At 33.6% G+C, this 13,352-nt stretch overlaps 1 protein-coding gene across 12 annotated transcripts in view; it reads left to right on the top strand.

The window, feature by feature from the left end:
* AK9 (adenylate kinase 9) overlaps positions 1 to 13,352 on the top strand; it is a 59,181-nt gene that overhangs the window by 14,482 nt on the left and 31,347 nt on the right. For 11 of the 12 annotated variants that reach the window (XR_004148051.3, XM_085574959.1, XM_085574960.1 and 8 more), the window contains 8 exons: positions 1,175 to 1,279; positions 3,101 to 3,240; positions 3,321 to 3,501; positions 3,922 to 4,063; positions 5,936 to 6,066; positions 6,781 to 6,937; positions 9,514 to 9,622; positions 10,026 to 10,090. Coding sequence is in view for 11 of the 12 variants with exons in the window: in XM_085574959.1 (XP_085431085.1) it covers positions 1,175 to 1,279; positions 3,101 to 3,240; positions 3,321 to 3,501; positions 3,922 to 4,063; positions 5,936 to 6,066; positions 6,781 to 6,937; positions 9,514 to 9,622; positions 10,026 to 10,090 (1,030 nt within the window). In the remaining variant the exon portion in view is untranslated. The remainder of the gene's footprint in view (positions 1 to 1,174; positions 1,280 to 3,100; positions 3,241 to 3,320; positions 3,502 to 3,921; positions 4,064 to 5,935; positions 6,067 to 6,780; positions 6,938 to 9,513; positions 9,623 to 10,025; positions 10,091 to 13,352) is intronic. The other variant, XM_085574961.1, reaches the window with a different exon arrangement.

The following is a 13,352-nucleotide window of genomic DNA, read 5'->3' as shown; positions in this document are numbered from 1 at the left end:
TATGATCCATTTGTGAACATTACAACACAAAAGTTATAGTAAATGCAATCAAGTTATGTTATGATTCCAACAATTTTACCTACAAGTAAGGCAAAGGCCTATAATAAAACTAGCCCAAACATGACAGAATTTGCTTTTTTCTTTTAAGAATACTTGCATTCAATCAATATTACATTCAGGAAACACTTCAAATAAACTTAATAGAATCTGATTCTCATTGGTAGACATTTGGTTTAAATACCTTTCAAAATAAACTATGCAAAGTTGTATTGCTTATGAATGTATATAACCTGATTTCCCAAAGAGATTTGCCTCTTTTTCCAATTGGAGGTCCTCTGGGTACTTGCCCTGCCTTGAGAGAACCTTCATCATCTTGTCCTTTAGTAGGCTTGGGATTCACAGCATAATGAGGAGACAGAAAGGCTGTGATTTGGCCTTTTGGGCTGCCTGTATCTACCAAATAGCTTCTTAAAACTCAGCTCAATAACTAGCATGGAGTCTGACTTAGAAACTGGGCCTTGGTGTTTATGTAGCCATTACATAAATAATAAGTTACAATTTTAAATAGATTTTAGGGTCCCTTCTGAAGACAAAAGCAGTTTTGATTTATCATTGTCATTGCTAGAGATGAGAGGATGGGACTATTTTCAAGCTAAGAATGATTTATTACTCGGTAAACATTAATCTCAGAAGCCATGAGATTTTAAAGGAGCAAGCTTTCAGCTATAGCTCAAGAGTAGTCACAAGTTTCTTCATTACAAGGCAATATATAGCTTTCTAAACCAATAGACAATTGCCACAGAATTTATTTTGCTTTTCTAACCTATCACCTTTACTTACTTCTACTGCACTGCAGATACTTTTATCCAATGGACTTCTAACTCACAGGCACATATATGCTTCTATTATAATTTCTACTCTATACAACAACACCCTTACATTAAAAACCCTTCACCATCTTTCCAGTACAGTTTCTCACTTACTTAAAGAATATCCTCACCTACAACTATAGAAATAGAATTTTATGATTTTTCTGCTTAATATCTGTGTATTGTATTTTTACATCAATCTTAGCTTCTTCTAAGGCTGCAGATCAAATCCTTCAGTGTCTGTGGAAGCTTCTGTTTTTCCTATTCCCACACTGGCACTAAATCAAGACTTATTTTCTTTTCAGACAGTGGTAGGCCGACTTGAGTCTATGGAAGTTCAAAATGCAGCTCCTGTAATCAGACTCCAAAGTGAACAAGGAGAAGAAGAAACGCTGGAGGGAAAGCAAAATGTAATTGTGCTTTTCTAAAGTGTGACTGTTTGTAATAACTAGAATGACTTTTCTGCTGTAAGCTTTATATTAGAGCATCTTTGTTTCACAACAGTGAAACAGTTTGTTTTACCATGCAGTAAGAGCATTTGTAAGCATTGACCTTTCAGAAATGAGAATTTAAGGCCATTCTGGGACTGAAATCCACTTAAAAAGTATGAAAATAAAAAACCTGTCATTTCCAAAAAAACAAGTATTGATTATAATAAAACTTCGAGCAAAATGTTTGTTTTAGTAATAGAGGAAAAATTAATTCCTTCCAAAGAAATAAAGAAACTTTAGTCAAAGGATAACAATCTCAGCAACTGACTCTTATCTTTTCCTGAATAAGAATCAACATGCTAATCCAAATATAGCAACATTCTGCCTAACTGAAATTACATTAGTCCTATTTTCTTGTAATTCATTAGAAACTGCTGAATTTTGCTGAATCGTAGCAATTATAATTTGTGTCCCTTCAAAATAAACCTGAAAACCAGAACTTTTGCATTAACGTCATCACCTATATTTAGTTGCAATCATCTTTCCTATTTCTGAAACAAAACTTTGAATATATGGATTGAAGTGTAATGGGGAGACCCCACATTTTCAGAGAAATACCTCTCCCTTCACTTTTCTATTTTCTCAGTTCTTAACAAATTCACAAGTGAAAGACTTTCTGTGTCAGAGGTCATCTGTATTTATTATTTAGTTAGTTAGTTTGTTTTAGTTTTAGTTTGTTTAGTTTTAGTATTCAGGGCAAAGAGTTCTGCATTGTAACTGAACATTATGCACAGAATTGCTTCCCTTTGTGTCGAACCTTTTAGCTCAGTGTCCTCCAGTATGCAAAAGTCAGTGAATAGTTTGGTTCTTTACATCTGCCCTTTAATAACTCATTATTTCAGATTTCTATCCTGCTCTTACATAGCTATACTGAAGAATTCCAGTCTGTATAATTTTATTCCTTCTTACACAACAAGCTTGTTATGGGATGAATCAGTTATACTACCTTTTTCTGAAACTTATCTGATTTTGCTGTGTCCTTTCTGAAATTAGGGCAGCAGAAGGCCCATTGCAGTAAAGACAAGGGCAATATTTAAACAATTTAAACTTAAACCTTTATCATCTATTCTCTCTGTGCTCAGTGTTCCTAACATTCAAGTTGGTTTTCTGACTGCTCTTGGGCATTGAAAAAATGCTTTCACAGAGGGATCTATTTCTGAGTAGTCACAGTCAGTGAAAACACATAACTTTCTGTGTAAAACTGCTATTTTAATGCCTGCTTTTGTTCGTTCTTAAAGTTCTTCTGCAGCTCCTCACAGCCAGCACTTGTCCATACTATTCTGAATTTAGTGTCACCATGACTTCAGGATTCCCTCACTATTCACATTCTGTAAAAAGGCTATTAAACTTATTCCTATCATATTTCTGCATGGCTGAAATAGATATTTTAATATTGCTATTCCCTGATGCAGATAATGGTCCTTTTTTCAAACCCTTTAGAGGAAATCTTAGCCGTTTTCTGTTGTCTTCAATAAATGGCTCTATAATTTTAAACATCTAAAATAATAAGTAAAGCATACAGGAACTATTTTAAGTACTATTTATTTTAAACAGACCTGAAAAATGAAGTAATTTCTCTTTTAAATTGTCCTACAATTCTGAAATAAATAATTTTTATTTAAATGTTTAAAAAAACATAATGTGGTTTTTCTTTTTAAGTTTGCTTATTTTCCATCAAAAGGCATATATGTAGCTTCAGACAAAAATTACACTTGCAATTATTGCTGTTTTAATAAACAGGATGAACTTTTCCGGGCTCTGTCATCTTACAAGCTGATAGCACCCAGATACCGATGGCGTAGGAGCAGGTGGGGACAAGTGTGTCCCGTGGCTCTAAAAGAAGGGGACATTGTAATTGGAGACCCAGAGTTTGCTGTCAGGTTAGTGTCATTTGACACTGTTAATATTCATATCTATATTATGAGATGTCTATATCTACTAGCTTCTCTTCTGTTTTAAGTTTTCTAGGTAAAATGTACGTACTGTCATGCCAAGAGGCATTGAAAAAATTTATGCTGAATCCACGGCCTTACCTCTTACCTCCAATGCCAGTTTCTCCTTGTAAAGTATTCGTATTTGGTCCTCCATTCTCTGGAAGAACTACTATTTGTAATCTAATTGCAAACAATTATAAAGGAAAGGTAGGTTCATAAATGTCTTAGGTAGCAGAGTATCAGCTGGGGCTTGGCAATCAGCACATTCTTGTCATGTTACTATCATTCACATTACAAAATAGGGATTACAAAGGAAACAGGATTTTAGTGAAATTCATTTTTTTAATAAAAGTAGCTACAGATCAAGAATACTTTTATATACCGTCTTACGTTGCAGTTTTCTTAGTATTAAAATATATTAATAACTTCTGTATCTAAGATAATTAAATATAAATGCAAATTTAAAATCATTTCTTTTTAAAAAAAAAACAATCCTGCACTTGCATTACATGTAAATTTTTCTGAAATCTGCAGAGCTTTTCTAAAATTGTTTTATTTTATAGAAGTTGGATCAGATAATATATTTGGCTTCTGTGATATTTGTATTTTTTCAAATCATTCCACTAGGTTCTTGATATGGACAAACTCGTTCAACAATATAAAGAATCAAGAGAAAAAAACACTGAGGAATTGCAAAAGGATGCAGTAGAAAAGGCTATAGCAGCAGTGAAAAATAGATTGGGATCAGAAGAACAATCAGAAGAATCAGGTGAGTAAGCTGTTCTGTGGTCTTTGAAGCTGTCTTACATGCTTTATGTTATTTAACTGAAGCAGTTGCTGTCACTTTGACTTGAAAAAGTTGCAGAAGTTTTTATGATTGCTGTGCATTAAATATGAACTAAAAGAATATGCAGTGAAGGGAATATCATAGTAAAATTCACTTTTTTTACATATATATACAAATCCTTTGAATTTGAGGGCCATGTCAAAAAGAGTTTACTGAACTCTGAGCTGAAAGAAGAAATTTGTTCTGACTGACTCTGGTTTAAAACATTCATTTTAATGACTTTCTGACACATTAAATCTCTGCAAAAATTAAATTCTCATCAAAAAAGCAGCTTGTCAGCTGGACTGATGTGAATCCACAATATACAGATTTTTCACTTTGAAGCAACCTTCCAAGTATGCTGCAGATGGTACATTTATAAATCACTCCAGCTCTAGTCACATTTAGACTTCTTAAGCAGCCTAGTTTTCTGCAGCTTGACAAATTCAATATATTGCAAAGGTGAAAATAATATGTTATTTTAGTATCTTTTAAACAAAGTTTGTATTTTTTTCTGAGGAAGTTCAATGGAGGCTTTTCAAATTGATTTCTTTTGAAGCAAAAATACTCTGTTGAATTAGAATTGCCTTTTTATAGTTAGCTCTAGTTATGGTTCCAATGGACAATGGGGCCATTTGGCCTTATTTATCTCAGCAAGGAATTGTGTTTGACTTTCTCATGGGCAGATACATCTAACAAGAGGTCAGGGTATTCCTCTAGTGCTGCAAAACTGGTGCTGACAGTGATAAAAAATCATTGGCATTGCAGTAAGAATAATGATGAGCTATGGCACCAAAATTGAAACAGTTTAACAGTGGTACATTCCAGATTCCTGACTATGCAAATACTTTTGAAGACAGGGATGTTAATCCTATTAGAATTAATGAGAAATTAATCCTAATTTAAAATTTTATTGCAAAACTGATGTACAAACAGAGGATGTATTTTCCCTTACGTATCTTGTTGTAGCATAAGATTGTTTCAGACTTTTTTAATAGATAGGGAGATGTTTGGGTTTGGGCTGCATTGAGATTTTTTGCAGAATGGAAATTATTAAGATGCTGCCGATTTTCTAGGCACCTTGTAACTTGGCAAAAGTAACCTGATAAACGTGTACCTTTGTGCATGTAAAAAGTATCAATGCAATATATGAAAAATCTTGACATAAATACAGAAAGTAAATATGGCATTTTTTCCAAATTATACTCACGGTAGATACTGCAGTTGGCTAAAACAGTTCTTCACCAAATTTTATCAAATTAATTGTAAGTTAACTGTGAGTGTTCCTTAAAAAGCTGTTAAATAATTATAGTTGTTATGCAAGCAATTAATAAAGAAATGTGGATCAAATGTTAATTCTTTGCACATCATAGGGAATGCAGGCTACTTTATTGTTTAAAATACACTGCCTTGATCTAAAATTTGTATTGATTGAAAAATTAGGTTGGTAAACCTTTTGATTTAGGACCCAAAGGAAAATCAAATCAAAGGAAATTCTCTAGCATGCTGTAAGTGCCTGATTGTTCTAGTACAGAAATGTTATTCTGTTCATATTGAAACATATTTAGCTTAAAGGTGGAAAATATTGTACAGTTAAAAAGGTTGTGGTTTTTATACTGAGAGAGCAAACCAAAATCTTAGTTTATGAGACTCACTCTGCATCTGCATTCAGAACTGGGTGTTTGTTTCTTTCTCAGAGCAATTGTGTATTGCTTAAAAATGACTGCTGTGCTGAAGTTATGATATAATGCTTTATTTAAGTCCTAATTTCTAATTTCTATGTCAAGTGCATTTAAAAAATATCTATGTTGTTAGAAATACCGGAGATAACTGCTGACCACCCAGAAGTTCAAGCCATGGTAGAAGCCATGAAAAGTGTGTCATTCTCTGAAGATACAATGTCACCTCAAATATATGCTGAAGCTCTGGAGGGAGCTATTGCAGGGGTGAGACTACAAGTACTATCTAGCAAAGTACTATTTTCCTAAGAGCAACTTGTAATAGGTTATGCACTACCCATATATATTCTTAATTTTTCCATTTGAGAGATCAGTTTCATTTATATCACATAGCCCGAAAGCTTACATAGGATTGAGGAGACACTGAGGAAGATCATGTGAAAGACAAATCTAATGAGGACTATTTTATAGACCTTTATATATAATAAAAATATGTTTGTGCATGTATGTATATATATTCACACGCTTATACAGAAATTATTTCTGTCTTTCAAATTACCTGAGCTACATTTTTAATGGCTGGGAGAATTGTCTGACAGATCATTGTCTGCTCTATTCTCATATTTGTAGTCACTATTAAAGAACTGAACACCAGATGTAAGAGCTTGAAAATAATTGTTTATGAAGATTTATCCTAGAATCTTGAAATGTTTTGAATTTGTTCAATGGCATGTAACTATTGAAACTGGAGTGTAAATTCTTTATAGGCAAGCTTTAAAAATCACTATTACATTAGTCTCTTATATTTTAAAATGTTTTTCATTTCATTCAGACATATAAAGTTATAAATGTCTTTTTATTGACTTGAAATTACAATAAGGAAAAATCATAGCATTTAGGAAGTAATTTTGTATTGTGCATTCTTTTTTGTACAGCTGACTTATGTCTTTTTATATTCCTGAATGTGACATTTTCTAACAGCTTATGAAGACAAACAAAGACAGGTTTCCTGGTGCTTCAGAAAGAGGAGGGTGGGTAGTGGATAACTACCCTCTGTCAGAAGACCACTGGTCAGCTTTATCAGAGAAAGGACTTCTACCTGACACTGTTGTCTGTCTGAAGGATACACAAAAAGATGGTTAGTAAATGCACCCTAATGCAACTTTATATTTTCTTTATTTTTTTCTGTTTTGATAGCTGTATATAAAACATACTTATGAGAAAAACTAGTAGTTATGTCCCATTTATAAAGCTCAGGGATCTGGAGAATGATTGATCCAGTGAATGAAGAGTACCACAATTTCTTATAATTTGCAGTAAGGGAATTACACAGAATTTAAACCAGGAATACTTTGCTATAACAGTAAAGAAGATTCCTCCCATTTTAAATCAGTTTTCATTTTTCTTCTCAGCAGGAAAAAACAGTAGACTCTTGTAGCATCAGATTTTTGTATTCTTTGGCTGGCTGGCCACCACCTTGTGATGTGGCTGTTGGTCAGATTTCTCTGCGTTGCTTTTCCCATTTGCAAAATCAGGTTAGAGGTATGAAATTTCTCAGCTTGAAGAAAAAGCAAGGGGGAAGATACTTGTATGCAGGTGTATCCTGTTCTCCATTCTGGGTCCAGCAATAAACCCCAGTAACTGCCTACCCAGATGGGTACAATGGCTTAGTATCCATTAATTCAGAGTAAGGGATTTTTACTTTATTCTTTCCAGCCAAAAGGAAGATTGGCACCAGACATCGATAACTGAACACGTTCATGTACTGTTAAAACTTTGTCTGTCAAATTATGTCCTCATGGATCATATTTCCTTGATTCATACGCACCACAAGTTTAATTGATCTTTAGCAATGTTTGATCATTACCTGTTCAACCCAGTTCATTATCAAAAAATCTTGCAGTGGCAGAAACTTCCATTGAAGAAAGGCATGATGGGTCTATTCACATATAGTTCAAGAAAGCTCGTTAGGTGCCCAGCATTGGAATCAGGCTAGAGGTCTTTTCAAACCCTTGTCCCTGAATATAAAAATCAACCTGAGAAAATCAAGGTTCCGCAGTTTACTAAGAACAGATTTCTTATTTTAAAAACCCCCAACTTTTCAGAAGTGTTTCAAGTGATCAGCAAATCATCCTCACAATTCAGGAATAGTACCTAAACTACTTAGTCACACAACTTTGTGAAATTTTGTAAGTAAAAGTGTTTCAGTGTGGCCAGAGTTCATACACAGACAGAATACTGGCTGAACATTTCTATGAGGAAGTTCCAGATCCAGTGTTTGTCAGAAAACCATATTTGCAGAAGCTGTCACTCAAGACTTTATGTCAGACACTTTTGGAAAGAATGTAGGGGCAAATAGCATTTCCATGCCTCATCTTTGCTTCCCAGCTATTCCAAGCTTATTGAAATGTTCATCAACCTAGTTTCTGGGACACAATGCATTGTCCTTTCATACAACCACAGAAAGCATCTCTTTCCTGTCGGCATATGGTAATGAAATGTCAATATTGTGTGCAAAATAATAAGCTTAATAAATAATACTCTAGCCTGTACTGCAGTGGGACCACTGAGGTGTAAGAGATGCTTTCAGAATGATATTAAATTTGTCTTCACTTCTCAGAACTCAACAAATTAGTAATTAGCTGGATAGAAGAAAAGGTTGTCTCATCATCCCTGAAATGTTTTAATCTAGATATTTTGGAATCACATAATTTTTCATGACAACCGTGTTGAAAACTGGTCAGTAACTGCTCCTTTATTATTTTTTATTTTTTATTTTGTGGAGGGAAGAATTTGGGTATTCATAGCAGAGGCTTTAAAATTAAGGCCTCTCTAGAGCCTTCCTATTATGTGCTTGCTTCCTGCAAAATACACCTCTCTGCCATTTCCACTAGTTCTCAAAACCTAGCTCTTAATTACTTGCTCTAATCTGAACAACCTATTTTAATACTCTTGGTAGTATAAAATTTTGGCTAAAAAATGTAGCTTGCTTATGGATACATTTCCTTTGATTTAGCTATTTTGTTTCACTTTATTCTTTTTATTTGCACAATTGTATTGACTCTACTTGATTCCCACTTGTTTCTGTCATTTAAATAGTTATGTAGTTGAGAAGTTTACATTTTCACAGCAATTGAGTCATTACTTTGTAAACTGTTTCCCGACCTAATCTAAACTCTCAAAAGTCCACTGATGAAAATAGGTTTCAGCACACAGCCATATATAAATCCATTTGTCAAAGTAAATAAATCAGTAGAGTTCCTAGTAGTTCCTGATTTCAGCATATGCTTAATTTCTGCCAAACAGCAGCAGTAATGGAGGTATGCACATTATTATATTTTTATTTGAATGTTTTTCATTAGTTTCTTAATAGCATTCTTTTTACACTTGCAAATAAAATAAATGTCAGAATAACACATGATATATGAAAGTATAAGATAAATAATCTCAGTTCTGTCTCCCTTTATAGCCTTCATAACCTTCCAATATCTCAGATTCAGTCTTTAGATGCTTTAAATTGAAAAAAAAAAGCTCTAAAATGTAGAAATCAACAGCATAATAACATTTCTGTGGTATATATACTTTTTGCTGACTTTAAAAGAAAGTTGTCAGTAATTTATTATTTGATATTCCAAATCAAATTACTTTAGTTTTATACAGATTAAAGTCATTACTGTAATTGTGCATGTAATTGTACATGTAATTGTGCTGCAGGAGCCTGTATACTACGCAGAGCATACCTAGCAAGTAGGAATGAAAATAACTCTAAGATTTTGGAAAGACCAATAGATGAAGCATTAGAAAAGAAAGAAGATGATGCAAGGTAAAATATTCCAAATATCTGAATATATAAAATGAACACAAGAAAATTCTAGCCTCAGTTTGTGTTAAAGTGCATTTATCACACAAATTAACTAAAGTACTACACTAAGACTAGTTATCATATGTAGGAAATAATCCAATATCTCTTGTCTTTGAGGAATATTACATTTATGTCAGTACCTATGGTGGCAGTAAAATATTTTTCTAAATGCTTTTTCATTAGCCTTTCATTAGTCCAACCTTTTAAAGCAATGAGACAAGAACATTTTAGGTAATACAGTACATACGATTTTTTTTTTTTTTACAACTGAAATTATATTTCCACATCTTTATATTTAATATATCTGCAACTTGCTTTAGTAATATTTATAAAGGTCTTAAGATAAATAAACTTTTATTTCCAGAGGAGGAATGGAAGAAACACTGACATCAGAGGAAGATCAGTCTTCAGCTGCTGCTGAGGGGAAAGGTGTGTATCATTTGACTTCTGATCTAATTAGGTGTTTCAATCTTTTAGTGGTTTGATTTTCCAATTTTGATTTCCTTTTTTACATTCAGCATCTAGAAAAATGACATTTTGTTACTCTCTTTGCTGGTACAGGCACTTAATTCTTTGTGTAACATCCATCCTCATGGATGTTACAGAATAGAAATTATTTCCAGTAAATCAGCCATCACTGTTGCAGTTTTCAATAAATCCAAAGGATGGGATTCTATCTCCTTTGGTAACTTTTCTAAGTGGTTTATTAACTGTCTTGAAACTATTCATCAAAAAATCTGTAGCTCTTTAAAAGTTACAAAACCTTGCTGGAACTTAGTCAATAGTTAATGAAAAAATCACAAAATTGTCTGATTTTCTGGTCTTCCTCCAGTAAGCTCAGCCTGAAGTAATTAAAAGGGAATGGAACTCAGTTCAGCAATGGGTCTCTTAACATGCATTAGTAATTGCTCAATCTGATAGAAACACACATTATGAATTTCTGAATCCAGAAGCCCAGCAGAGGTGGGGCAGCTGCAGCTCCATGTCCCTAGGACCATGCAATAAGTCTGAGCATATATTCCCATTTCCCCTTTCATCCTCTTCTTACTCTATTATCCATGCTAGTTTCTCTCCAGTCCACTTTGATCTTTACTTCTCCTTGCCTTCTCAGAAAAGCTTCCTAATATTATAAATCTCCCACAATCCCAAGCTGCTTTTCCCTAGGCATCCCCTAATGAATCTCATGCCCTGTAGGCAGGAAAACACCTCATCCAGAGAGCTTCTCAGGGTGACCCATCTCAATAGGTTTCACACCCAGACAATGCCTTCATCATCATCTTCTAATGGCCCCGAGGGGTGGCAAGTCAAGGTGTCAAGGTTATATTTGTTGTGATTAAGTTTTAGGGGTTCACCCATCTGTCATTGTTTCTCCCCTCCTTTGTGCTTATGGAGATTAGTCTTTAACAACATAATTTAACACCATAAAAACAAATGCAATTCTGTGTATTACATGAGGTTTCCTCTCTAGTAACACCATAAATAAAATATTTTGGGTAAAGATGCTCTTACTTTGTTGCTTTCTATGTTGACATAACCACATATTTTTTTGTTTCTTTTAAAGATCCTACTTTATGTCAGAATTCTGTTATACTTAGTTTCCAGCAGAAAAAATATAATTGTCCTGGGCAGAAGTGAATAATCTGTAAGGAGTGAGATTTTGGCAGAAGACCAGCTGTCACAAATAGGCTGGATTTTTGCACCTCAGATTCTGTCAGTTGAATTGAGGTTTGGAGATAGTTCCAGTTAGTTTCAATGGTTTGAACCTCAATAGTCCCAAAAGCTGCAGGGTTTTATTTCCCTTTTAGCCTTCTTTAATCCCTGCCTATTTTCTTAGAAGAATGTTTCTGTCTGATATGGATCTCCTGTCACAATGAATTGCCATGCATAAATATCTGTCTCTATATTAAGAACTATGTTGGGAACTTCAGAGTATTTTCTTTCTCTACTATACAGTCTCAAGATTTCCCATTCATAGCCTAAATTATCACCCAAGGCCTGGAGATGAAATTAAAACATGAAGGGCATGAATTCCCACTTTTTTTTTTTTTTTTCTCATCAAGGATCTATTACTGTTTTTCTTTCAAACATAACGTACTGGTTTCTATACAAAATTACTATGGCCAAGTTTAAGTTCTGTATTACCACTATGTCTCTTATACATTTTCTTTCCTGACCTAGTCTGGCATTTATTTTACATATATATAACAAGGCCTAAGTTGTAAAGGCAGTATAAGATAGACTGAATAAGATAGCATTCTTTTAATTTTTAATGAGGTAACATTTCACCTATTCTGTGAAAAAAATACTGTAGCTTTCTAGAATTCTTTAAATTCATGTAAGCTTTTTTAAAAATCCACATTATAACTTTTTATAGTTTCTAATAAAACACATAGCTCTTTTCTAAAGTGAATAAATCCTATAGTATTAAATATAAAGACTTCTACAAAGATACTTTATCATCTGTGTCTCAAATACCAAAGTTCATGGTAGTTTTGAATATCTAACTAATTTTGCTCTGAGTACATCAAAACAACATTTATTAATTATAGAAGTAATAATAATCACGTGGTCTTAAGGCATGTTAAGTCCATGTTCAGAGAAAATAATGTTTTCCTATGCCTAAATTTTATTTCAATAATCAAACACTGACTCACCAAAACACTTCAGTCATGCTGCTCTTAGCCTGACTTAGTTTCATTTCACATGTAGTGCCATCAGTACATTGACTGCAGCTTTTCTCCCATGTGATATATCTTTACAACAATATAAATGTTGACAGTTCACGTGTTCACAATTTGTTGGGTTTTTATAATATGTAGCAGTTATAATATAAAAAAGATAGCTTATAAAAATACTCCAGAGCCCAAATCATACTCTTTTGGTCTCTCATATGTGGTATCCTATGGGAATGGCTCAAAGGTGCCCAGGAGAGGCTTAGATTGGTCATCAGGAAGTGTTTCTTTACCAAGAATATGGCCAAACACCAGAACAGGATTCCTAGAGATGTGACTGATGCCCCAGACCATTTAAGAAACATTTAGGAAATGCCACTAATAACATGCTTAAACTTTTGGTCAGCCCTGGATTGCTCAGTTGATGAGCAGTAAATGATCATTGTAGGTCCCTTCCAACTGAAACAGTTCTATTCTATTCTATTCTATTCTATTCTATTCTATTCTATATAAATAGATGCACATTTTAATAATCACTGTTTTTGTAATGTCAGTGGAATCTGGGATTGCTTCAGCACTGAATATATTCAAGTTTATAATATTGTCTGTGTTTAAAAGCAAAAAATATTTTCAGTAATGAACAAGTTACATGTCTTAATAGGAGTAAAGTAACTGGAGAAGGAGACTTCATGTAAATCTAACAAATGTATTTAAATGAGTTAAGAAGCTAAGTTCAATGCTGAAATGTCTGCTAAAGATACAGAAGTCAATTCATGTGGTAACTCTTGCTTGTATTTTCTCACTGAAAATTAAAGCCTCCTATGTATTTTTCATGTCCTTTTACACAATTATTCTGAGGGATTTTTCAGGAATTTCTTACTTTATTTACTTTATACACTGCAAAGCTTTTGCAGAAGCTTTGCATGAGTATGACTATACGAGCTATATCAATTCATGAGACTATATTTCAGCTGTTGTAGAGGAGTTCTCAGCTTCAAGTGGATCTGTGGGTTCACTCC

This window comes from Lonchura striata, chromosome 3, assembly GCF_050655825.1.
Source record: "Lonchura striata isolate lonStrDom1 chromosome 3, ASM5065582v1, whole genome shotgun sequence".
Lineage (NCBI taxonomy): Eukaryota > Metazoa > Chordata > Aves > Passeriformes > Estrildidae > Lonchura > Lonchura striata.
The sequence above is the reverse complement of the archived record's forward strand: the minus strand, read 5'-3'. Positions and strand labels throughout refer to the sequence as shown.